General features: G+C 35.2%; 1 protein-coding gene across 3 annotated transcripts in view; it reads right to left on the minus strand.

Moving 5' to 3' along the window:
• The window catches only part of SCHIP1 (schwannomin interacting protein 1), a 532,563-nt gene extending 515,956 nt beyond the window's left edge, over positions 1 to 16,607 (minus strand). For all 3 annotated transcript variants that reach the window (XM_069473020.1, XM_069473004.1, XM_069473001.1), the window contains exon 1: positions 15,965 to 16,607. In XM_069473020.1, the coding sequence (XP_069329121.1) occupies positions 15,965 to 16,027 (63 nt within the window). In that variant the 5' untranslated portion in view covers positions 16,028 to 16,607. The remainder of the gene's footprint in view (positions 1 to 15,964) is intronic.
• Positions 16,608 to 24,311: the final 7,704 nt, after the last annotated feature.

A 24,311-nucleotide genomic window follows, 5' to 3' on the forward strand; every position in this document is an offset into this window, starting at 1 on the left:
TAGCTAGGTTTATTTGGTTGCCCAAAAATATAATTCATACTGGAAAAACAGAATATATATTTAATTCTTGCATATTAATTACTTATTTTTAGAGTAAAGAGTTATTGCTCTACTTATGACAGTGGTGTCCAATGATTTTTTCTTTCTCTTTTTATAGTTTTATAATGGTCTCATAGGATTTTACTATTTATTATGTTTTCAGTAATTGTATTCATTATCCTTTTCATGCCCAAATTATCTCATCTTTGGCCCAGTGGGAGCCTTTGTGTACTTTGAAACACTCTATTGGTCTTTGGAATATCTTTTCTGTGTATTTTGTATATTTTCTGTCCCATACCTAGAATCAGTCATTCCTCTAAGTAATTCTGTTTCTTTTCAGAATGGAATAGTATTTGAAGACCACAATCTAGGTACGCTCATCTGTTGGATTGTTATTGCTTCTATGCCTTTTCACTAACTAGAACTAAGAAGTACAGAATTTTTAAAGAAAAATAAATTTTAAGTTTGTATTGCTATTTTTATTTTACATCTCATAATTCAAATCTTTACCTAGTTATTTGGTTTTATACTGAATTTTTCTCATACCCCCAAATTGTGATTCCTTACAATAGCAAAATATTACTTGCATTACGAAAATAACCATAAATTAAAATACTATAAAATAGTCCCAATATAATAATAGCAATATCACTAATGAGTAAAGTTTAAGGTTTCTTTGTAGCTCTATATTTACTTAAATAGTATTCTCTTAAAGATAAACAGTGTCCTAAAGTCACTTGAAATCATTCTTTCTTTGTGTGGCTGTGGCACATTCAATTAGATACATTTGTTTTCATTTTTTTGCTTTTAGGTATAGTCTTATTTTCTTTTTTATTTGATTTTATTCTATGAATATATTTAAATTATTCCCAGTTTTGAACTTTAAAACAAGGTATATTCAAAGAGGTTTTGTTTTCATCATCACCCAAACCACCATATCACCTCTATCCATAGGAAAACATCTTTGTTAGTTTTGTTAGTTTGTTAGGTTCTCCTTTCATTGTTTCTTTTTGGCAAAGAAAGACACACAAATACAGATATCTATTTATTATCAACTCTCTCCTACTGTTCTTACACAAAAGGTAGCATACTGTATATGCCTTTCTGAACCTTTCTTTTGTTATTTGAATAATATGTTCCAGACATTACTTCCTATTAGTAAATTAAGAGCTTCCTCATTCCTTTTCACAGCTATATAGCATAGCATTATGTGTGGTCTAGTTATCTAGTTGCATTTTCTAGTTGTCTTCAGTAGAAAAGTTATTCCAAATTACTTAGTTCCCCATTGCCAGTCTTCTTCTTGAGTCTGCAGATTAAAAAATAATTAGTTGGACAAGCACAGCTCCATGCCCAATATTTGGTGTTAGGAGGCAACTACTTAGTGTGGCTTCATTAAATGGTATCAGGATCTTTTCTTACCCCCACTTACTGGTTTTCTGGCATTTTAGTCCAGTGGAATATTAAAAAGACCATAGTACTGTGTGTGAATGCTACCAAGACTCTCCCTCTCTCTTACCCTTCACTAGTAAGAAATGTTTCCAAGTTGAAATATGCCACCACCATTTATTTCCTTTCCTGTTGTTTTCTGAGATTTACAGCATCTGGTGGATTCTCTGATTCATTCATTCAAGATATGTTTGTGGAACACCAACTATTTGGCAGGCCTTTAGCATACATACAAATAAAACTAGGCATGGTCCCTGCCCACATAGGGTTTTAACAGGGAAGACAATAAATAGGTAAAATACTTTAATTAAATAATTATAAATTGTGATAAACCAGATGAAGGGAAAAGAACAATGTGTAGTTTGAGAGAATAATGGTAGCTGGGAAGGACTTCTACAAAGAGCTGCTATTTAAGCTAATACTCAAATGATGAGGGAGAGCCTGCCAGGTGAAGAAGAGGAAGAAAAACATTCTAGACATAAGAAAGGATATGTGAAGACCCTAGGGCAAAAATTTTAAAAAAAGATATTTGTGTGTTCAGGGAACTGACAGAAGGCTGGTGACTGACACAACATGAAGAGACAATGGCCAGATCATGTGGGAGTTTGGAGTAAGGATGTGAGAATGTGATAAGGAGTTTGACTATTACTTAAGGTGCAGTTGGAGACTGTGGAAGTAAGGAGATAGTATGATGTAATTTAGGTTTTAATGAGTTTACACTGGCTGCTTTGTGGAAATTGGAGGAGAGCAGGCAGGGAACTCAGCGTAGGAGGCTATGGTAGTGATCCAGGTGAGAGATGGTGGTGGCTCAGGCTAGGGTGTTGGCAATGGTGACTACGGAAAGTTACATATTTAGGAGACGTTCTTGTAGACAAGCTCAACAAGACTGGGGTTGATTCAATGTGGATGAGAAAGATGAAATGGTGGTAAAGAAAGGAAGGAATGACTTCCAACATTCCCTCTTGACCAGCTCAGTGATGACTTGCTGGCATCAAGAAGATCGAGGGGAAGAAGGTTATCAATATGACTACAGAAAGGTTGTCAATACGATTACAGAAAGGTGGTGTGGTATGTGGGTGTAGGGTGCAACAATAATCTGACTACCCTCACCACAAGGAGACCATTCCCTCTTGTTTTGCCAGTTCAAATTTTGAGGCTGCTTTGTTCATGAACCGAAGCATGTGTTCTCAATATTGTCCTCCTTCATTGATTCTATTGTTAGTGCACATGCCTCTAAGACCCTGGCAAAATGTTGCCAATCAGCCTGTTTTCAATCTTAATGTGCATTTTCACTTTTTACTGTGACTTCACAGATATTTTTAATGGAAAATTAGATGCAACTGCATGTAAAGATACTAGCTAAGCATTATTTTAAACTGGAAGTCTCTTATTTAGTTCTTAAAAATGATATAGCTTTATTCAAGTGTGTGAGTACAGCTGAGAGTGTGGCTGTGTCTTTGATTTTGTCTTTAAAGCCTGCACAGTGACTGTTCATCAGACTCAGTGCAGAGGGAATAACACTGGACTTGAACCCCTATGACATGATTTTACACAGTTTTATTTCACGTAATACGTCTCAAAGTGGTACTGAAAAGATTAAATCAGACACCATATATCACATCTGGCACATCAATACTTTTCTTCTTTCTTCTCTTTCTCATCTTTTCCTACTTTTATCAAGTATATGACGTTCTGACAGCTGCTCAGAAATTGATTTCATACATCTTCATGTATGAAAGCTCTGTTTTCAACCTTACAGAAAGCAACTTAACATTTTTATTTACTTTCCTATTTTAAACTGGAAAATATTTGTTTATTAATAGAATAAGTATCATAGCATGGAAGTTAAGAACCAGAATGCTGACCCAGGCAGCCTTTTAGTTCCATCTCCTACTATCCATGCAACCAGAGAAAGTGACTTAACCTCTCTGTAGCTAAGATTCTTCATCTGTAAAATGAGAACAATTATGGTTCCTACCTTGGAGGATTACTACAATGATCCAAGGAGTTAATATATGTGAAATGCTTAGAGGAACACTTAGCATATAGCAATTCTCTATAAGTTTTTAGTATTACAATTATTAGTACTATGTACTAGAAAGTAATTTGAAATAGAATGCAGTACAAAATAGAACAAACACAGTTTACTTTCCACTAAAAATAATACAAAAATAAAAAAGCATATTTTCCCTAAAATTCTCTTTTGCAATACAAAGTACCAAAAGATAATAAAGTAATAACTATGGAATATTGTGATAAATCATTAGAACTCAAGAATTTTATACTCATCCCAGCTAGAATTCATGTACAAAAGCTACAAAAATATATTTTTAGATATTCAAGTAAATAAAAAATCTTTTTGCCTGTTTCAAAAAATTAGAATAGAATAAAAATGAAAATAAAAATGAGAAAACCATAGTATAAACAATAGTTTATTGTTAACAATAGTTAAAAATAACTATAACTAAAAATAATAACTATTTTTAACAATAGTTAAAAATAAATAAAACTAATAAAATTATATTAAAACTAATTACTGTTAAAAGTTCAAATAATTGAATGTAGATGTCAAAAAATAGTTCTTGAAAGACAAGTTTTAAATTGCAAAAAAAAAAACCATAGAAACATCAATATGGGCCAAGGAAAATAAAAATGGGAAAATTATAGTATAGATTATATTATAAAGACTGAGGAGTGAGGAAAGGAGTAATGAGATAGGAGAGAAATTAAAGAGAACAGAAACTGCATCTATACTAGTTTCTATTGTATTCCCAATGGTAGGTCAGTGTTTAGTAAGGAGTAGATCCACAATAAATATTTCTTGAATGAGCGAATATTTATTCAAAATATCAGAGGTGTAAATCAAAGATGCAATTTTAGTTTTTATTTTTAAAATCAGACATACATATTTTTTTAACCACCAACAGAATAAAAATTGAATATTAAGTTTCAATGCATTTGAGAAGATAAATAAAACAAAACATAATTAATTGATATAATGAGAGAGAAAGCACAGGAAATAACAATAAAGTATGAGAACACAAAGCAAAAGACAAGGCAAGGGAAAAACAAACTTAATAATAGTTTGTTATTTTAATTATTATAATGAACCCTTGATTAAAGAAAAAGACGTGTATCTATGTTTAAAACAAAATTCAACTGCATACTGCTTATAAAATGAACACTTGAAACAAAATGACTCAGAAATGTTAAAAATAAATTTTGTAACTGTTATGTGTCAGGGAAACAAAAAATAAAGTAAGGATAAAGAATATGAATATTTGATTAATTAATATAAAAATTCTTTGTACACTAAAAAGAAAGACTACAACTTCTTTTCAACTATCCATGGAATTTTGAAAGAAATAAATCATATTTGTATATGAAACCAAAACATAATCCCTAAACAAATACCCCAAAGTAAAAACTGTAAAAGCTGTACTTTATCGCCTCAATTCAATTTAACAACATAAAAAATTATTGTTTTAATATTTATCATTTTTAGAATTCTCACTATATAAAAATATTAAAATTCCTTTCTAAATAATAGTTGAGGCAAAGGAAAAAGATATGTAATCACAAAATCTTTAGAAGATAAATAAAGTGAGGATACCGCTAATTAGATTGAGGACACAATTGAATTAGAAACAGATTCAAAACCTTAATTTTATTATTAAAATATTAATTCATTAAAATAAATTAGTTAACTCTGCATTAAACTGAAGAAATAATAAATGGAACAACAAAATACACCTAAAGTTAATAGGCAAATATTAAATAAAAATATTAAAATGTATTAATTAGAAAATACAGCTGAGTTGATTAACACAATCCTTGATTGTTACAAAAATTAAATTAAAAAAATTAGAAATATTAAAAGCAATAAAAGAAGATATGTAGAAAAAATTTTAAGTAAGATAATAATATGCTAATTAATCTCAAGGTATTCACAGATATATCCCAGAAAATAAGCACCAGAATTAACTTATCACAATGTAGAAAACCTGAATATCCAAGAACCATGGAATAAGTGAAAATGTTATTCAAAAGTATATATGAGAAAAGACTTTGTGGATGAACAGTTTTATTAAGAAATTTTCAAGGAACATGTAATTACCATGCTATAGAAAATTGGAGATCAAAGGAAAATCTAGGAAGCTTCTGATTTTATGAAGCTGGCATAGCCCTGATTCAAAACTTGAGAAAACCACAAACTACAGCTGAATTCTATTTATAAGCAGAGATGTAAAAATTTAAATAACATATCATAAAGTGGAAATAAAAAGTAACTTATGAAGAAACTACCTATTAAAGCCAAACAGCAATTATACCATAATGCAAGAATGTTTTGTTTCCAGAATGTAACTCATCACATCAAGTAGGGATAATAAAGCAACGTCTGTTGTTTAGACTGGATTTTCTAGTCAATACAATAAGTCTATTGGAAAGGAGGAGGCGTATTTACTATTATTTGCAGTTGAGAAAATTGCATGCTTAGAAACCCCAAAAGAATCAAATAAAAAACTCTTAAGTACAAAGAAGAGATTTTAATAGGTGAAAACATACAAATCAAGATAAGAAGTCATTGCTTTCTATATTCTAGTGATAAGTAATTAGAGGCCGAAAAAGGAAGGAAAGGATCCATTTGCATAGGGTAATAATTATAAGGAAAGAAAAAAATGTCTAAAATGAAATTTCAAATTTTTTCTATCTATCCATATCCATGCTCATACCTACGTCTATATCTAGCTATCTATGTTCCTAGATGGGAAGAACAAGTAAAGATATCAGTTTGTATCACATCTCTTCATAGATTCAGTGCAATTCCTATTAAAGTCTCCAAATAATTTCTTTTGGAACTTAACTGCACAATGTTAAAGTTTATCTGGAATGAGTGTGACTAAGAACATGAAAAGAAATGGAGAATTTTCCTACTAGAAATTAAAACCCTTCATAAAAACGTAATATTTAAGACAGTAAGATATAGGTGCTATAGTTAACATGTGAAACCAGGAAGATAGGTCAGAAAGACATTCTAATAAATAGATTTTTTAGCAGTGATAAAGATCACATCACAAAGCAGTGAAGAAGGAAGGATTGGTCAGTAAATGGTGCTCAAGTAATGGGTTAACTACTTGGAATAAAATAAGACTATTGCTTCTCTTTATGCTATACATCAAAATTTCAAATGAACTTAAAATGCTCAACATCTCTAATCATCAGCAAAATGCAAGGGGATGGGTATATACACACCTAATGGGTGCAGTGTGCACGGTCTGGGGAATGGACACACTTGAAGCTCTGACTCGGATGGGACAAGGGCAATATATGTAACCTAAACATTTGTACCCCCATAATATGCTGAAATAAAAAAAATTAAAAAACCATAATGAGATATCACTTATCTCCAGTGAGAATGGCCTTTATCAAAAAGTCCCAAAACAGTAAATGTTGGCATGGATTTTGAGAGATAGGAACACTCATACGCTGCTGGTGGGACTGCAAACTAGTACAACCACTGTGGAAAGTAATATGGAGATAACTCAAAGAACTACAAGTATAACTACCATTTGATCCAGCAATCCCATTACTGGGCATCTACCCAAAAGAACAAAAGACATTCTATAAAATAGACATCTGCACTAGAATGTGTATAGCAGCACAATTCACAATTGCAAAGATGTGGAAACAACCCAAGTGCCCATCAATACATAAGTGGATCAATAAAATGTGGTATATGTATACCATGGAGTTCTACTCAGCCACAAAAAACAATGGTGATCTAGCAACTCTTGTATTATCCTGGATAGAGCTGGAACCCATTCTACCGAGTGAAGTATCCCAAGAATGGAAAAACAAGCACCACATGTACTCACCATCAAACTGGTATTAACTGATCAACACTTAAATGCACATATAATAATGACATTTGTCAGGTGTAGGGCAGATGTGGGGGAGGAGGGGATGGGTATATATACACATAATGGGTGTGCTGTGCACTGTCTGGGGCATGGGCACACTTGAAGGTCTGACTCAGGCGGCGCAAAGGCAATATATGTAACCTAAACATTTGTACCCCCATAATATGCTGAAATAAAAAAAAAATTTTAATGTGAGAAGGGATACTAAGTAGATTCTATCTCATAAAATAATTCTTTAAAATTCTATAGATTGAAATAGCATAAACACATAATCTAGGAAAATATTTCCCACAAATATGAAGGCAAAAACTTAATAGTGTATGTGTAATATTTAAAGAGCTAATACAAATAATTGAGAAAAAAATAAAAACTCAATAAAACAATAGACAAAAATGTGGTCAGAAAATTCACAGAATAAATCAAAATGACTACAAAATATGAAAATGTTAAACCTCAATAATTAAAAAAGAAATTCAGATTTGAAACACAGGCTACTTTCAACTATCAAACTAATGTATTGGCAGAACAGTTCTAGACATGTAACAGTAAATACCAATATCCTTACAAAACTTTATAAAAATTTTTATTCTACTTACAGTGATCTCTTGTAATGAAACAAAAATGCAAAAATATCTGAACATCCCCAATGTTGACATTGGTAAGAATAGTGGTACAGTTCAATGAATTATATTCATATATCTATATGATTTAATATTATACAAACATTCATATTATACTGTAAGACTGAAAAATTTTAATGACACAGAAATTAAAATATTAAATTTTAAAAAGTTTAAAATATTGAAAATATTTTAAGGGTATGTTCATATATATTCATATTCATTCCTAGTGTATGTATATAATTCCAAGTAAATTCACTAAAATGTTAACAGTGGTGGTCTCTGTATGTTGGATTAAGGGGGAGATATATTTCTTAAACTTTTCATATTTTCTAATATGAACATAGATACATATTACAATTAGAAATGAATGAGCATTCCTATAAAATGGGATGAAGAATTTTACAATATAATTTAGAAACACTGTCATTCAAAATGTGTTGACTGAAAAAAAAGATAACCTGCCATTATTGACAGAGTTCACTTATATAGAAGACTCATTTCCTATTAGCTTTAGAAAAATTAATGATCACTGTACTTTGTTGTAAAATAGCTCCTTTCTTCCGTGACAAAGCTCAGATTTGTTGGTCTTTATGAAGATATTTACTTATTTAAACAAGTAAGCAGGTTTAAAACTGTATTTTTTAGCTTGTAACACTAAAGAATTTTGATTAACATCTTTTACTCTAACACATGAATAGCATATTATTATTTTTTAAATATGTAAATATGTTTTAGGCACATATGTGCAAGCCTATGTATTTGAAAATGATTCTTGTGCCAATAGAGAAAACCATTTGGAACCTCTCCGTGTAATTATGATCACATAGCTTAAACATCAATCAAAAGGAATGAATAAATACTTCCCTGGATTCCAACAAGTTTTCCTGTCTCTTTCTTCTTCTAAAATCATTAAAATGAAGTTTCAAAAGGACTTACTTCTCTTCCTTATCTTCTAATTACCCACTCTTTGGTTTAGTTGGCAACGGTGACATTTGCATAACCAATAACTCTTTCAAAGAAAACTGTGACTTGGGAGATTTAGAAAGGTCTAAAAAGATCCTGCAACCTTCACCAGGGTCCATCTAAGCACTCAAACAGAAGCCTCCCAGCCACAAAGGGCCCACATGTCACACCGGGAACTAAACACACGCACACATGGAGCATTCCTTTCCTATCCATCCCTTTTCTACTGGCACAAGTCAGAGGTGTGGTTCCAAGTGTGAAATGTGGATATGAGCAGCGATTTACAGAGTGTGCATTGCCTTTTTGTGTCTGTTGGTGGGACACTGGAAGACGGGCCTGGCACAGTTCATCCCTCACAAATGCTTAATGCTGTCCCTGAGGACAGGAATATCACCAGCCCAGAAAAACACAGCTTTTAGCTGCTTGGTGTTGAAAATTTCAGGCAAAATTCCAAAAGCCCTCAAAGCTAATGTCGAATTGACAAAGTGCCAAAAGCCTCTCTGGCATTAAATTTTCACTCTTTATTTTCTCCCTTCAGGTTAACAGCTTGTGAAAATAATAATGTGGTAATGCCACCCTGTGTTCCAAGTATCTCTAAGCACCATCTTGTTAAGCTTCGGTGTCCCTTTGAAATTAATGGGAATTCAGCTGACTTATTCATTTTATAGATGAGAAAACCCCACAGGAGATGGGTCAAATGTCTGGGTGATGGCCCTGCAGGCTTATCACATTGGTCCCAGGTCTGAATTAAATTCTCAAAACAAGGCTAAGTGCAGGAAAGGGCCTGAAAAGCTCAGGTAGTAGCAAAAAGGGCCACAGCAAGACACATGCAGAATGCTAGGCAGGCTAGGGTAATAAACTGGTGAAAGTGCTCAGAACACATTTCAGGAGTGGCACCAAGGCACAGTCCAGGCATAGTAATAAAGCACAGGCTCAGCATGTGGCCAGTTGGAATGAATGATAACAACCATGGGTCGTCAGTAGATCTAATGTGACATTAGGGGCATCTTACAACATCAGGCACATCGGATTTGTCTCTCTTTTTTAGTGTATTTAAACCCTTTCCCATAATTACAGAATCCGCTGTTATTAACATTACAGCAAGAAACAGAACTCTATCCCCCACTACAGAAGCAATTCCCTTCCCTGAATTCTAGCAATCTGGCTTGAACACGTTACCTAAATCAGTCAGTGAGATGGCCCAGTTTCAGGGCTTTGAATCTGAAGGAGGTGTCTCAAAGAAGAGAGAGGCATTTTGGAACTGTGTAGCCATTGCATCCGGTGTCCAGTGGGGCCAGCAGCACTCTAGCAGTGTTGCCCCTGGGGTGTGCCTTTGCTTGGGGTTCTGGCCAACCAATTTCCCTTAGCTCCTCCTTGTTTTTTGAGCCTAATTCTCTAGCCTTCCTTTCAATTCAGTGAGTTATCTGGTGTAGTTCTAATAAATTATTTTTAGGTCAAATAAATTCTATCATTTTCAATGTGGAAGACTGACATAGGCAGTGGTCAAGGCTGTAGAGAAGTTAACATCCAGCAGATCCAACAGCTTATGCCAGATTTGTAGCAGCGGGAACTATAGATTTGGAGGAAGAATTCCTCCCATAGTAGAACAGAAGTCCAGGTATGGAAGAAAGTTCTAAGTCCTCTAAAATCCATTATTTTCCTAATTTCCGTGTACCCTGGAGGATGATATTTCCCAGTCCCCCTTGCGATTAGGTATGGCATGTGACTGGTTCAGTCAAAAGAAAGTTAGTTGAGTGATGTGTGCCTCTTTCAGAACCGGCCCGTTAGCATCTCCTGTGGGTACTACTCTATCCCTTTCCCCTTTCTGGTTTGCTGGAAGGGAGATAACTCTAGAGTGACCTTGAAAGCCATGTGTTGAAGATGGCAGAGCCCTCCCCATCCTGGATTCTCTGAATGACTACATGAAGAAGGGTCACCCCACTGTATTGCTCACCTGTACAGGACCGATACCTAATCAGGAAAAAAAACTCTGTTGTATTTGAGCTGTTTTAGTTTTGAGGATTTGTTCATTGCAGAATAGCCTAAATATACCACGTATAATAGAAACCCAGTTAATCGAGCAAAGTTCAAATTCAGAGCAGGGCCAGCAACAAGGCTTATCTGCAGTTGAGCCCTTGAATTGACGATTTGCAGCTTCAGAGCTTCTCCCAATTCTAAAAAGAACAGATGACAATTGGGACAGAATCTCTACGGGTATTATGTAGCTACAGCTACACAGGTTTGAAGGATACAGGCTAAAGAGCAGAAGAGCTAGTTAGAAATTTGACAACTCTGAATGGAATCATAGAATCACCTAGGGATTAATAAATTCTAAATTTTTCGTTTCTTTTTTATGCATTGCAGTACCTCCATGTTAGAGATAATTAAGAAATAAATTATAACTCTAGTTCTGCTTTCCCCCTTTAACATAGTTTTCCCTTCTCAAATAGACCAAGGTGATGCATATTATTCTTACTCCTGGTTTTTTTTCCAACTCCTAAGGTTTAAAATAAAACCCACCTGGAGTGTCATTTCCCAATCTCCCCCTTTTTTACTCCTTTTCGAATGGGTGGGCTCAGGGAGGACTGGATGATCACATCAGTTCTTAGAATCACATGAGTATGTACTCAATAAATACTTGTTGAATGAAGAAATTATTCTTGTTTTCTCTTTTTAATGAGACAACATTGCACTGATGTCTCCTCTCTGTATACAAGTTGGAAGAGACCTTAGAGATCACGTAGTCTAACCACTACACACACACACACACACACACACACACACCAGTAGGGAGTCCCCTTCTATAACATCTCTGATGTGGGCCATCCAGTCTGTGTATGCATATTTATGGTGATGAGAAGCTCACTGCTTTATGCCTATACCACTGAAGGTAGTTCCAAAAGTTAAAAAGTGGTACTTATTTTAAATTTTCTCCATAAAACTTCCACTTATTGCAGTGCTGGGTTTTCTTAGTGACCACATATCCTGGTAGAAATTCCCTTGCCCAGGAGTCAGTAAACTGGTTTCTAGCTACAACTTTAAATCTGACCAGTTATCCGACCTTAGGAAAGTTGCTTCCTCTATCCTGAATGAAGTTCCCTCAATTATGAAATAAGAAGTAGGAAAAAAGATTGTATTTAAGATCATTAATAAAAACAATGTTTATAACAAAAACCTATTACACACCACGAGAGACTTTAAGATGATTCTGATTCATTAGTTAACATTACTTTGGTAAGGCTATCTAACCAGGCAAAAAAATGTTATCAATTTGTATTATTGTTCCTTTCACAGGTCTTTATCTTCTCCACAACGACATCAGAAAACAATCTTCAAAGTCATGCTAAAGTCCAAATACAATGCCTGTATTTACATTCCTAGCAATCCCAACAAAAATTAAACATGGTAAATTTGTATGACTTGCTCTAAGACATCAAAGCCTTATGTTCTTGTCTATCTACTCTAAAATCATTGATCCTGTCTTTGACCACTTTTAAAAATAAGTACTTATCATGGATAGTTAACGGACATGCTTGTTCTGTCCAGTACAGTTCCACCAGTTCCAATGCACCCATATTAAACCCCAGGTGGAGAGATGTTTTCTTCCTGCCATTGTGGCAGACAGGGGTCAGAGATCAAGAACCAAAACAGCATTCTGGAGGAGCATGCTATTGAGGTCACCACAGAGTGTTGGATTCAAAATGGGTATTGCATCAAGATGGATCTTATTAATGAAGTCAGTCACTGTGTGATGTACTGTGTCAACTCCAGAAGTGTACATGAGATGGTATAAAAAATCCGAGTAAGGTGAGAGTTAGGAGAACAGGACAAATTAGACAAGATGGAAAGGGCCTGAATTCATCCCAATGACTGGCTACTTGGGTGTGCGCTTGTTCCTTACATGTTCCAGGTTGAGTTTATTTAGGGAGAAAGCCAGATTCACTTAGAGGGACTGGAATTTGAGTGACTACACAAAGTGAGAAAAGCATAGTATCCAGACTTACTAATATCTGGAGGATATTTCTGGACTTTCAGCTATGTGGATATCTTCTGTGGAAAGTCTCTAAGCTCTTTTCAATTCTCTGAAACAGAGTATTCCACCATTTCTAGTGATATTTAATACAAACCTCAAATCAGTCAGGTCATAATTAGGTCCATCATATAATATAAAGTGGGAATCTACCTTGTGAGTATAACTGGGACGGAGAAAGAACAAGTAACAGTAAAATGTAGTAACTTAGGACAAAAATAACTTGATATAAAGTTCTATGCAGAAGCATCAATGTGTGGTGATTCTCTGGGATGCTGGAGTACCACCCTTGGGCCCCTGAGGTCCACTGAGACCTACCCATAATGTTGGAAACATACTGAAACAAGCCTAGAACCCACTTGGAATCAATCAGCCTCCTGCTCACTGAAATAATCCCAAGGAGCCCCATATCCCTCTAAGAAGCTACCTTTTGGGACTTTTTCTGCAGCACATTCCACTCTCAGGCTTTTCCCTATTGGAACTTGTCCTGTCGGGACTGTAGCTACAGGAGTTGCTTCTGTAGGAAGCTGTTTTGGAGACTGATGCAAAAGAGGTGAGTCTGTGAGCACCTTGGATGTTAGAACTACTTCCAAGATCAACTTATCTCTCTTAGTAACAAAAAAGGGTTGAAATAAGCAGTAAGAACCACACCCATCAATCAGCTTCCTCTATGTTCAGACACCCTGCAAAGCAGCCTAATTAGGGTGGTTTTCATTAGGTAAATATGCCGCTAAATTCTCTGTAGCCAAAGGTTATAAAGCGCTTTCAAGGGAGAGTGGACCGCAAAAAAGAGATCTGTGAGCATATTTTTACATTGGCAAGAAAAGCAAAATGTCAGTCAACTAAATTTAAGATTGTTCACACACATCTGCTACCACCAGAATGTTATAAAAAAAAAAAAAAAAAAGAAGAAGAAAGAAAGGAAGGAAGGAAGGAAAAATAAGTGTGAATAGCTCACAGTCTAAATAGCTCTGGACATTTCTCTACTGTTCAGATGACTATTTCAATAATGATTGAAAGACCATCAAAACAGAAACCAACATGTGTTTGTGGTTTGTCATATAGCAACAATTTCTGGTTAAATAAATATATAGACAACCATATCTCAACTACAAAATGTGTATGCTAGATAGCTGTGGTTATAAATATATTGCTAAAATGTTTGCAAAAGAGCAACAAATATAAAATGTTACATTTCTGACAATATCGTAATCATATCCTTGAGAGGTAGAGAGTGAGACAAAGATTGATAGAGAATACATTTCTGAATCAGGTGCATGCCCCCCACCTCCATTTTAAAGCATAAAGCAGATACATGTTATGACATGAGTCTTAAATCCTCCAGATTAGAGTGTTAACAATCTAATCAACCAGAATGATTTGTCCAAAATCCACCACCACAGCAAATGGATATAGTTTACCATAAGACCATAAGGGGATAATTGAAGTTTAAAATCACAGAAATACACCCAATAGTGTGTGAAAGGCACTACTTACTCATCTGTAAAATCAAAGCAGAATTATAAAATTTGGGGAAGTGAAACTAAAAGAACTAGAATCACAAATCTACCTTTTACTCTTTTCAAAAACTGAGGTCTTTTAAATATTGACATCAGTTAAGGAAATCATTAGTGAATCTGTTAAACAAACCTGACAAAAATGTATAACAAGATCTCTTTAATATAAAATTAAATCACATTCTCTAAAAGTATACACTCCATATATTGTCAAAAGGTGAGTACCATTTATCCAAAATATCAAATACCAAATTACTAAAGAGTAAAGAAGCAACAGTAATTCAACTGGAAATTATCCAGATCAGAAAGAATTAGTTACATTTGAATTAGAGGTTTCGCTAAGTAAATTGCATTTACTACCAGTTTTTAAATATGAGGAAAACTATTGAGGGAAATAAATTTTATATTACAACAATATAAAAAGATAGTTTTATTAGGCTTTAAAATAAATGATTCAGCACAGATAAGTGTTCCAAACTATATTTAACTGGCCTAAGAATAGATGTTTTGTTAATTTACTTTTTTATGACACTATGTTCTCTTAGAAAAAACTTGAATAGTTAATCAAAATATCTGTTGGGGTTATTCTTGGTAATAATTCAAAGTATTGTTTCTTCATTGGCTGTGTGATATCCTACCATAGAACTATATCTTTGATAGTTTTAAGGAAGGAGTTAAAAGATGTTTTTAAAGAAAACATATTTTTTATTCCTGCCGTACAATTAGATTGGACTATTTTGAAACTAATTAAATATTTACAATGATGCTAAAAGTGCTACGTCAGTGGCCTATATCTAATCATTTCATGAAAGTATGTATTATTTCCACTTACCATAGGCTCTCACTGTATGTATTTGATACCAAAAAATTTAATTGTTTAACTCATAAAATATTCCCTATGTATCTTGACATAAGCACACCTAGATATTAGCTCTGTCAGTAACTTAAAGTATAATCTGCAATCAAAAAGTTTAAAACCGATCTTCCAAACCAGTACAAATCAGAAACTACTTTCTGAGAGAGTCTGGTGTTTACAAAGGGCAACAGATTGTACGTTTGGAACTATTTATATGTTTATATAAAAATGCTACTTCCAAAGCAGTTGTTTTGTCCACTGCAATGCAATTAATTTTGGTGAACTTAAAAAAAAAATTTCTTAGAACTTGGATTCTCAAAATTCAAAGCACCAAATATTCACATACCAACTAATGCACAGGGAAAGTAGTTTTTTTTCCCCAAATTAATATATTAACATTCTCTAATATAGCATTTTAAATTGTTAATCCTGAATTTAAAATATAATGAAGGTCATCACTTTTTATAGCTTAAATCTAACCTTACTCAGTTAGACTTTGGAGCTTCCTCTCTCCGTAAGTGAAAATATCATATGCACCTAAAATAAATGGCAGACATTTGGAAACTTACACTGTCAGATTGCTTGCCCTGGTCACAGTCCCACGTCGTCACATGCTGCCCAGACCTCTCCATGGTGCTGAAGAGTTATTCTTGCCCATTTGAGAGGAAAGAGTTGTTTATTCAAACTGGCTTTGAAAGAAATCCATAAAGGGCCACTTGTGTTAGTGAGTAAAGTTATCTGAAGAATTTCTATAACACATACTACAAAGAAGATGCTTTTGCTCTTCAGTTATCAACTACCATGCTCAGGCAACTCAGAGTAGATTTTGGAGCAGAAATCTTCAAGTATTGACAAAAAAGAGGGAGAGCTCTTTGAGAGACGAAGTTTGCTGATTTTTTGTCAGTTTTCTTCAAATTGATAAAATCGCACACAGAAGACAATCTTACTCAGAGAACAGAGGATTCCAGAAAAGTTCTTGATCTTACTGCAGAAAACAAGCTCCCATTAGTCCAAAGCAGCCAGTTCACTTCATCCTATCATTGCATCTACTTTTTGATAAAAAATCATACAATGAAATAAAGCTAAGAATTCCACGAGGCACTGCACACACTATATAAACAGATCTGCTTCATTCTAGTCCCAGCCTCCGTCTGCTGAAGATTATCACAGCAAAAATCAGGCTCTTGTGGCTTTCACAGATTATCTCTTTCTGAGGCTGAAACGTATAAGAGCCACATGACACCCAATGATGTCATCTCTAAAGCAGGTCACAGTTGCTGCTGTATGTAGATAAAGTCCTTCTAGTGAAGTATTTAGCATAGCAATTTTCTTGAAAATTTACTTGCATTAAATAGCATGGCTTTCTACCAATATTCTTAACCCTACTGATACAGTGCCATGAAGAGAAAATCAATTTGCTGCTCACATGTGAAGCAGAGTCTCTGTTTAAGCTGGGATCAGCTTCTGGTGCTGCTTTAGGAAATGGATAATTATAATGAACTCATGGTGAATACAGTGAAGAAGGGCTTTCCCCTTGAGAAGCTGTTGTGGTAACTAGAGGATCTCTAGAGACACAGAATCTACTTCTGAAACACCTTTGAGAATTTTTAGCATGTTAAAAAAATATTCTCTTTTAAATTAACCCATGAAGATTCAAAAATAAAAATACAATTGTCTTTAACTTCTAATAACAGTTTATTTAGTGGAATAAAAAGTATTTCATAAACACAAAACATCTTACTAGCAGTATCTCTGAAAGGATTGGAGTAAGTTTTCAAATGTTAGTAGAAAACTCTTTAACTCACTATTTTTAGATGTTTTGTAGCACTGAAAAAGTAACAGTTAAAATTTTAGCTGTATGTTGAAAAATCTGTACATTTAACTAGTAATAGCTAGTATATATAAATACCATTATAAAGAATGTGCAGTGAGCAATGCTCATTTCCATTCTGCGTAACGTATTTCTTTTTTCTTTCTGTTTAGTCACATACCATAATTTAGGATTTTCAATCACAATTGACATTCCCATTAGCTAATAGTTAAATCATCTAATTCCTCTTCATGCTTACTAAATAATCCTCATTGCCAAAGTGAAGAATAACTTGAAACTAATCTAATCAGTGCTTAACGAAGGTGTTCCCTCTTTTAACAACAACCAAAATAGATCAAACAGAAACCTTCCTTGAAGAGCACAATGCTCTGTCGTATTTTTGAGAAAGGACCATAAATGTGGAGAAGATAAAACAGAATTTTCTACGCAACCAGTGCCACTGGGCAAATGCTATTAACACAATAGTGATCGTTTTGGCATTAGATCAGGAAAAACTTGCTTCGGCAGCTCCTCAAGGCATATCTATTCAATGCTAAAATATCCAAAGGAAAACTGAGAACAAAAAATTGGCCACCCGGATATTCTTGTCATATAAGTTTCCTAAATAAAATTAATTTCTAATTTTTGCAATTTCTATGACTCGGTATTTTCTATACTTTAACAATGGTGAAGATTATCTGCAGAATATTTTTAAATAAAAAATCCCAGTCTCTTTCTCAGATACGCTGATACAGTAGATCTGCTGTGATTGTGGAATCTGTATTTTTCAAAAAAGTTTCCAAAGTATGCTTACTTGAAAATACTGCAATAATTAATATATTACAATGTATACAATCATATAAAAATCAAAGTGAGTAAAAAATTTATGATATTTAAAATGATAAAAACCCAAATTGTTGCTACACAAAGTATCCAATGTTGGGGACTCTCTTCTTCCCACCTCCTCAGGGTTCCATGAGAAAGCCTTTCCTAAAGGCTCCAGCTCAGATTTTCATTCTTTATTCCTCTCCAGGGAGGTGGAAGGAGTTACCCTGATTGGAGGATCAGGCAAAAGAGCCAGGCGTTTGCAACCCCGCATCACCCTCCCTCTGTTTTTCTGTGATCTCCCCCTCCCTGCACAGGTTCTACTCTGCCCTGTCCTGTGGCAGAGGCCAGCAGTTTTTGGTGCTTCCTGTGACCAGTAAAAGGTTCTCTGATTCCAAAGTTCGGTAGTAGGAGCCTCAGTGTTGCCACAGTCAGAGTCACACCCTCAAATCCAGCTTTGATAAGAAATAAAGCTGAGATTTTGATCTCCCTCTGCCTAAATCTCCTGCCTCTCAAAATAAATTATCAAAATCAAGAAAAGAAAAGGAGTTATTTATTGACTTCCTAAAACTCCACATTTCAATACTGCTATTTTGTTGACTACATTTGTTTTTTACATAACTGCTAGCCAGTTAATGTAAAAAGTTTATATGTGAACTAACTTAATAAAATTTTCATTTGTATAATGCGGCTCTACGAGAGAGGCCTATAAAAGGGAAATGTTATGTGTAAAACTTTCATTGGAAGTTTTACAAAATGCATTGTTTAACTCATATCAATTTTATTATTGAGCCACTTAGAAATTCTAGCTCTTTGAATTTTTCTTTCACAACTAGAAACACTAGGACAGTGTTTCCTAAAGTGTGTTCCATGGATCAATAGTCCAACAAGATATGATTCATCTTGGGTTTCATGGTCAAAGAAATTTAGAAAATGTGAAAACAGTACCACTTTCTTGCATGTTCAAAATGTACATTTACTTAATAAGGGTCTAAGAAGTCCTGGAGTAAATAAATTCATTTATTTCACCTCTCTTCCACTTAATATCTACCATTATCCTGCAAAACTAATTCTGGGAAATTCTGCTTTAGAAGATGTTTTAGAAGCAAAATTTTTGTTAATAATAGTACCCAAATCTTCCACACAATTAATCAATTAATAGTTGTTGAGTATCTCCTTTAAGTTATCAGTGCCTGCATTACCAGAACTGCCAACCATGTCTGAGGAATAATGTAAATTCTACAAGGTCAGAGGTCATGTTTATTTGGGTGATCATTGTATCGCCAGTGCTTGGCAAAGGCCTGGCACACAGTAGGCACTCAGTTATTTGTTGAATGAGTGAATGATGTAGACCCAATCCAGGCATGTGAGCAACTGCCACTTTCCTCCACCTCAGATACCTTATTTACAAAAGGAAAGTCCAAAGGAGACTTATGCCTATGGGCTTTCCAGAAAAAAACTGGATGTAATAGTAGATCACACTCTAGTTTCTCCATCTCCAATTTCTCCTAAAATCTTAAAGCATCTTTTACACTCATCCAATGAGTGAAATGTTGATATGTAATAATGAAAGTGGACTTTGTCACACTCTGGGTCCAAATTAAAGATCCAATATTTTATCTCACCTAAGCTGTAGAATAAGGACAGAATCTATGCAAGGACAAATGCCAAGACTGAACTTGAGGTAGACTGCAAAGAAAACAATTCTCAACTATTTTTATCAAAGGTTAGGTACTTGATCTATAGGTTTTTCTATCTATTCTCATAGGTCACTAAGCTTTGAGATGGCTAAGGAAGATTTATTATGTTACTATGGATGAATGAGTCAGTGATCAATGAATTGTCAATTTTGCATATCATTCTGAACCCAGGCAATGTTTAATGTGAGCAGTTCTTCAAAAAACATTTTTTTTAAATCCTCAAACCATGAAGTTAAAAGGAAAATTTGGGGAAAAGAATCTATATTATCAGCCAATATGCAAAGACATAAAAGGGAGATAGTGTTTGTGGGATGAAGATACTATTTTTATGCAAAAATATATTTATGCACACTGTCATACATGGTTATATATTATCTAACATAATTTGTAAAACTTTGGAAAACAAAACTTATATTCTCTATCTGCTTCTATGTAAATACCAAGAAGAGTACTCTTTTTATATACGGTTACTATATATTCTCTGAGCCAAAATTTGGGACAAATAGTAGGACAAAGAATTTGTGCTATTTGGGGGCCTAAGAGGCAGGATGGAAGGCAGAGTTTGGGTGCTGAAACATTAGAACTCACGGGAGTTAAATTTATAACAGCTGAGAATACTACTGTAACTTTTCCCTGACCTAGAAAATCTAGGTTATTAAATTATTAAGTAGCACAAAGCTTACATCCTCTATAATTTTACATTTCTCAAGAATGTCTTAGAATGAGTCCCAAGAAATCCTCTTTTGGGGCTGAGCTCCCCGCCAAAAAACAGGTACAACTTTGCAATAAGACTTTTTCCCTTTAGTCACCAGATTTTTCCTGTTGTATTTAAAGTCTGGAGCCTGTAAATCTAAAAAGGGCACTAAAGCTTGAAGGTAAGGAAGCAGTTTGAATGCCGGTACATATGCCACGTTCAACAGCAGGGGCAGTACTGACTTTGGTAGTATGTTGGGAAAAGTGTGGTGGGTCACCTGGCTGTCCATTCCTGAGTATCCACCACTTTTGCTAAAGGCCAGGATACCCAAGCAGCGCCGTCAGTCCGAGGGGTCCACGGCCTTCCCTCCAGGACAGCTGAGGTAATGAGGTCTTCAGCTGGCCCACACCCCTGCTCTTGACCTGCTCGGAACTGTAATTCCTCCTGACCAGGAGTGAAGCAAGGCCTGGCTGCTGGGGCTGTGCAGCTCCTGGAATGGCACTTAACCCTGCTTTCCCCGGTGCGCTGGAACCCTCCCATTTCTTCTTCCTCGGGTCTGGAAGGGAGAAGAATGACCGAGGCTTGCTTTTACTACGTGTGTGGGTGTGTTCTCTCAGAAGAGGCCTGCTCATTTAAAAGCAAAAGGGCTTAAACTCAGTTTCATTTTTGGAACTTGAAAATTAGTCTTTAAAAAGAGCAACACTAAAATAAATGTTTTATTACTTTTGCAATACACAACTCCAATCACAGAAAAAATATATACATATATATATATATACATACATACATATATATATACACATACATATATATACAAACACACAAAATTTTTTTCATATTTATTCTGGGACACAAATTGATTCTCATGAATCACAAAGAGGCACTGTGTGCCCCTCAATCAGTATCAAGTTAAAAATTCCATCTCTGCTCTCCACAAGTTTCTCATAGCATTTTGAGTAAAGCTCATTGAGAGTTTTCAAGAGCAGATTCAAAATCAACCAACACTTATTGAAAGCCTTCAAGGTCCCAGGCTCTGTACGGTATTTTACATACGTAGTGCCATTTAATCTTCACAGCAATCCCAATCCATCTCTGTGGCAGATGTTATTTCCTGTTGCAGATGAAAAATGACCTCTTGAGTGATATGTCTCAGGCTCATAGAAATAGTGACAGAGTGAAGGAGCTGTTCTTTTTGTTTACTTATTCTTTTTTTTTTTTTTTTTTAGAGACAGGGCTTTGCCCCGGTCTGATCTTGAGCTCCTGGCCTCAAACAATCCTCCTGCCTCAGCCTCCCAAAGTGCTGGGATTACAGGCGTGAGCCACCAGGTCCAGCCCAGAGCTGCTGTTTTAAGTCATGTCTTTTTACCAAGCCACAGCCTCATTCCATGAGCCACACTGCCCTCTACAGGCCAGGCCATGATAATATGGGCACCAATGGGAAAAAGTGGGCTTGACCACGAAGGAAGGCCCAGGCAGATGTAACCAATTCAAGACAAATGAGACTGAGAACATCTCCAAACAATCCCAAAGATTTTTCTGGATTTATCTGCAAGGATATGATAATGGTTTCTGGAGAGGTTATGAGTCTCAGAGTTTAGAATATACCATGGTATAGTTTCTTTCTACAATATCCTATTAGACAAATTACAGAGCTCTCAAAGCTGGAAACTAAAAGCATTGTCCATTTTATCACATGAAATTGACTGATAAAAAATACACAAAGCATTTTCCACTGTTGTCCTCTGTGAAATAACTAATATTTTTAAGGTAAAAAAAATATTCTTTTTCTCACTTTGATACCCACAAGTTCCATTTCCCCATAACAACTGCAATTCAAAATTCCTATTCCTAAGACAACTTTTTCTGTTACTACATGATACATTGTGGTATAAAGGCTTTTAATATGCAAATTGTTAGCATAACTTAATATTATCTTCCCCCCTGTTGCTCTTTAATTTGGCATTGAACAGCTGAGGTTTGAGGTTTTAATCAAAGAGCATTGAATAAAGCAATTTATAAAATCAAATGAGCATTTTTCAATTGTTTCATTCACTGTTTATACCTACAAAATTGTAAAATCGTCCCTAAAAAGTACTAACTGATTGCTACCCCTACAGCTTGACCATGTCTAAATGCTGACTTATTTTCAAGTGGTACAATAGAGGGGAGGAATAAGCATGCCAGCTGCAGCCCAATGTGTAACCCAAGGCAAGTTAGTTATCTCTTTAAGTTTCGTTTTCGTCATTGGTGAAACAGAGATAATAATGCCTCCTTCATATGGTCTTTGAGAGGATTAAACAAGATAATTCATGGTAAGTATTAGCAAAGTACCTGGCACATAACAAATGTTCAGCTCTTATTAAGATGATGAATTTGAGAGATCATATTCAAACATTACTGTTAAACATATATATTTTAAAGCATAAATATTCTAAGAACTCTACTAACCATTATGCTTAGCCAAAACAATCAGAGCAGAAGCATGCAGAAGCATCATTCTCAGCTTAGCACAGAGACTCAACCAGATCAGGGCGCTGATTTCCCACGTGGTGCATGCCTGGGGCAAATAGCTAAGATAGGCAGTAAGTGCAGTAATTGCAGGCATGAGGGGTGGGGAGCAGCTGGCAAGGCCAGGAGCAAGGTGAGGGCATGTTAGCCTCCAGTCAAGGCTGTGTTAGAGGTTAGTAGAGGAAAGACAGGGACTTGGGACAAGACAGGCAGTTGATCAGACTTGAGAAGATAGAAAATGCTCTAGGTAGCAACAACAATAAATCAAATCCAGAGAAAGGGAGCTGAGCTTCAACAACCTAGAAAAATCAAGCAGGAGTCAGGACCTGGAGAACTCCCCTGACAGTCACCTTACTGAGAGCATTTGACTTGGACTGGAGGCTTTTAACATTGAAGTTCCAAATGGACTCACTGGTTGTTAAAGAAAACTCAATTCTTTAAGACAGGCTTAGTTAGTCAATGCGAGCCAGGTATCATTGTATTCCCTCCATAAACTTGAAGTCCACTCATTGGAGGTTGAGAAAACCAAATCTTCCTACCTGGAGCTCCCTGAGAGTATTATGAAACCAGTGGGTCTGGAAGGCTGGCCAAGGTGGGGCAGAATCACCTTCCTTTCATTGGGCAGCTTGTCCCCAGGTTGCTACAACTCCTGAGAGATATAAGGGTAAATCTTCCCCAAAGGGGCCCTAGCAAACCGATGATCACAGGAGATAAAACAAACTTCACTAGCTAGCTGTAGCAACTTCAAACAACTAAACAGAATTTTTTTCAAATTATGACTTGGGTATTTTACCTACCTGACAAACTGGAGACTTGGGAACATCCTAACCTCTTTATTTTCATATTTTATTTTGTACATTTAATGCTATATCATTGTCATCATAATATTTAAATCATTATTATAATCAATAACTTCTGTTAGAATTCTGGGCACGGTCTGCTTGCTTTCTGATGGTAAATTCCAATAATGCTTTTGAAAATCTGCTTTGATTTTCACCTTCCATAGGCAATCAAGGGTGAGACAGACTTCCACACACTGAATAGAGTTGTTCTTGTCCCATGAGCACAGAGCTAAAGAGTGGTGACATAGTGACATGGGCTGCAAGATGCCACTCCCAATTCAGGCTGACAAAACCGATGGGAAACCATATGGGTAGGAACATTTGAGGGGAGGAAATCTCTACTAAAAAAATCAGGGGACCTGGAGACTAAGTTAAATTAAATAAGGTAAAACTGTTAGTGAAGCTATGAAAAAATATAAATGAACCTGATGACTCATGAGCTGGGAAGAACACGCACTCATGCGCAAAACACTTGAGGTGCCAGAGTCAAAGTGGTGCAGCAGCATAAATGGAAAGCAAACATACGTGCTTCTAGGA

Source organism: Eulemur rufifrons, chromosome 7 (assembly GCF_041146395.1).
Source record: "Eulemur rufifrons isolate Redbay chromosome 7, OSU_ERuf_1, whole genome shotgun sequence".
NCBI classification, from domain to species: domain Eukaryota; kingdom Metazoa; phylum Chordata; class Mammalia; order Primates; family Lemuridae; genus Eulemur; species Eulemur rufifrons.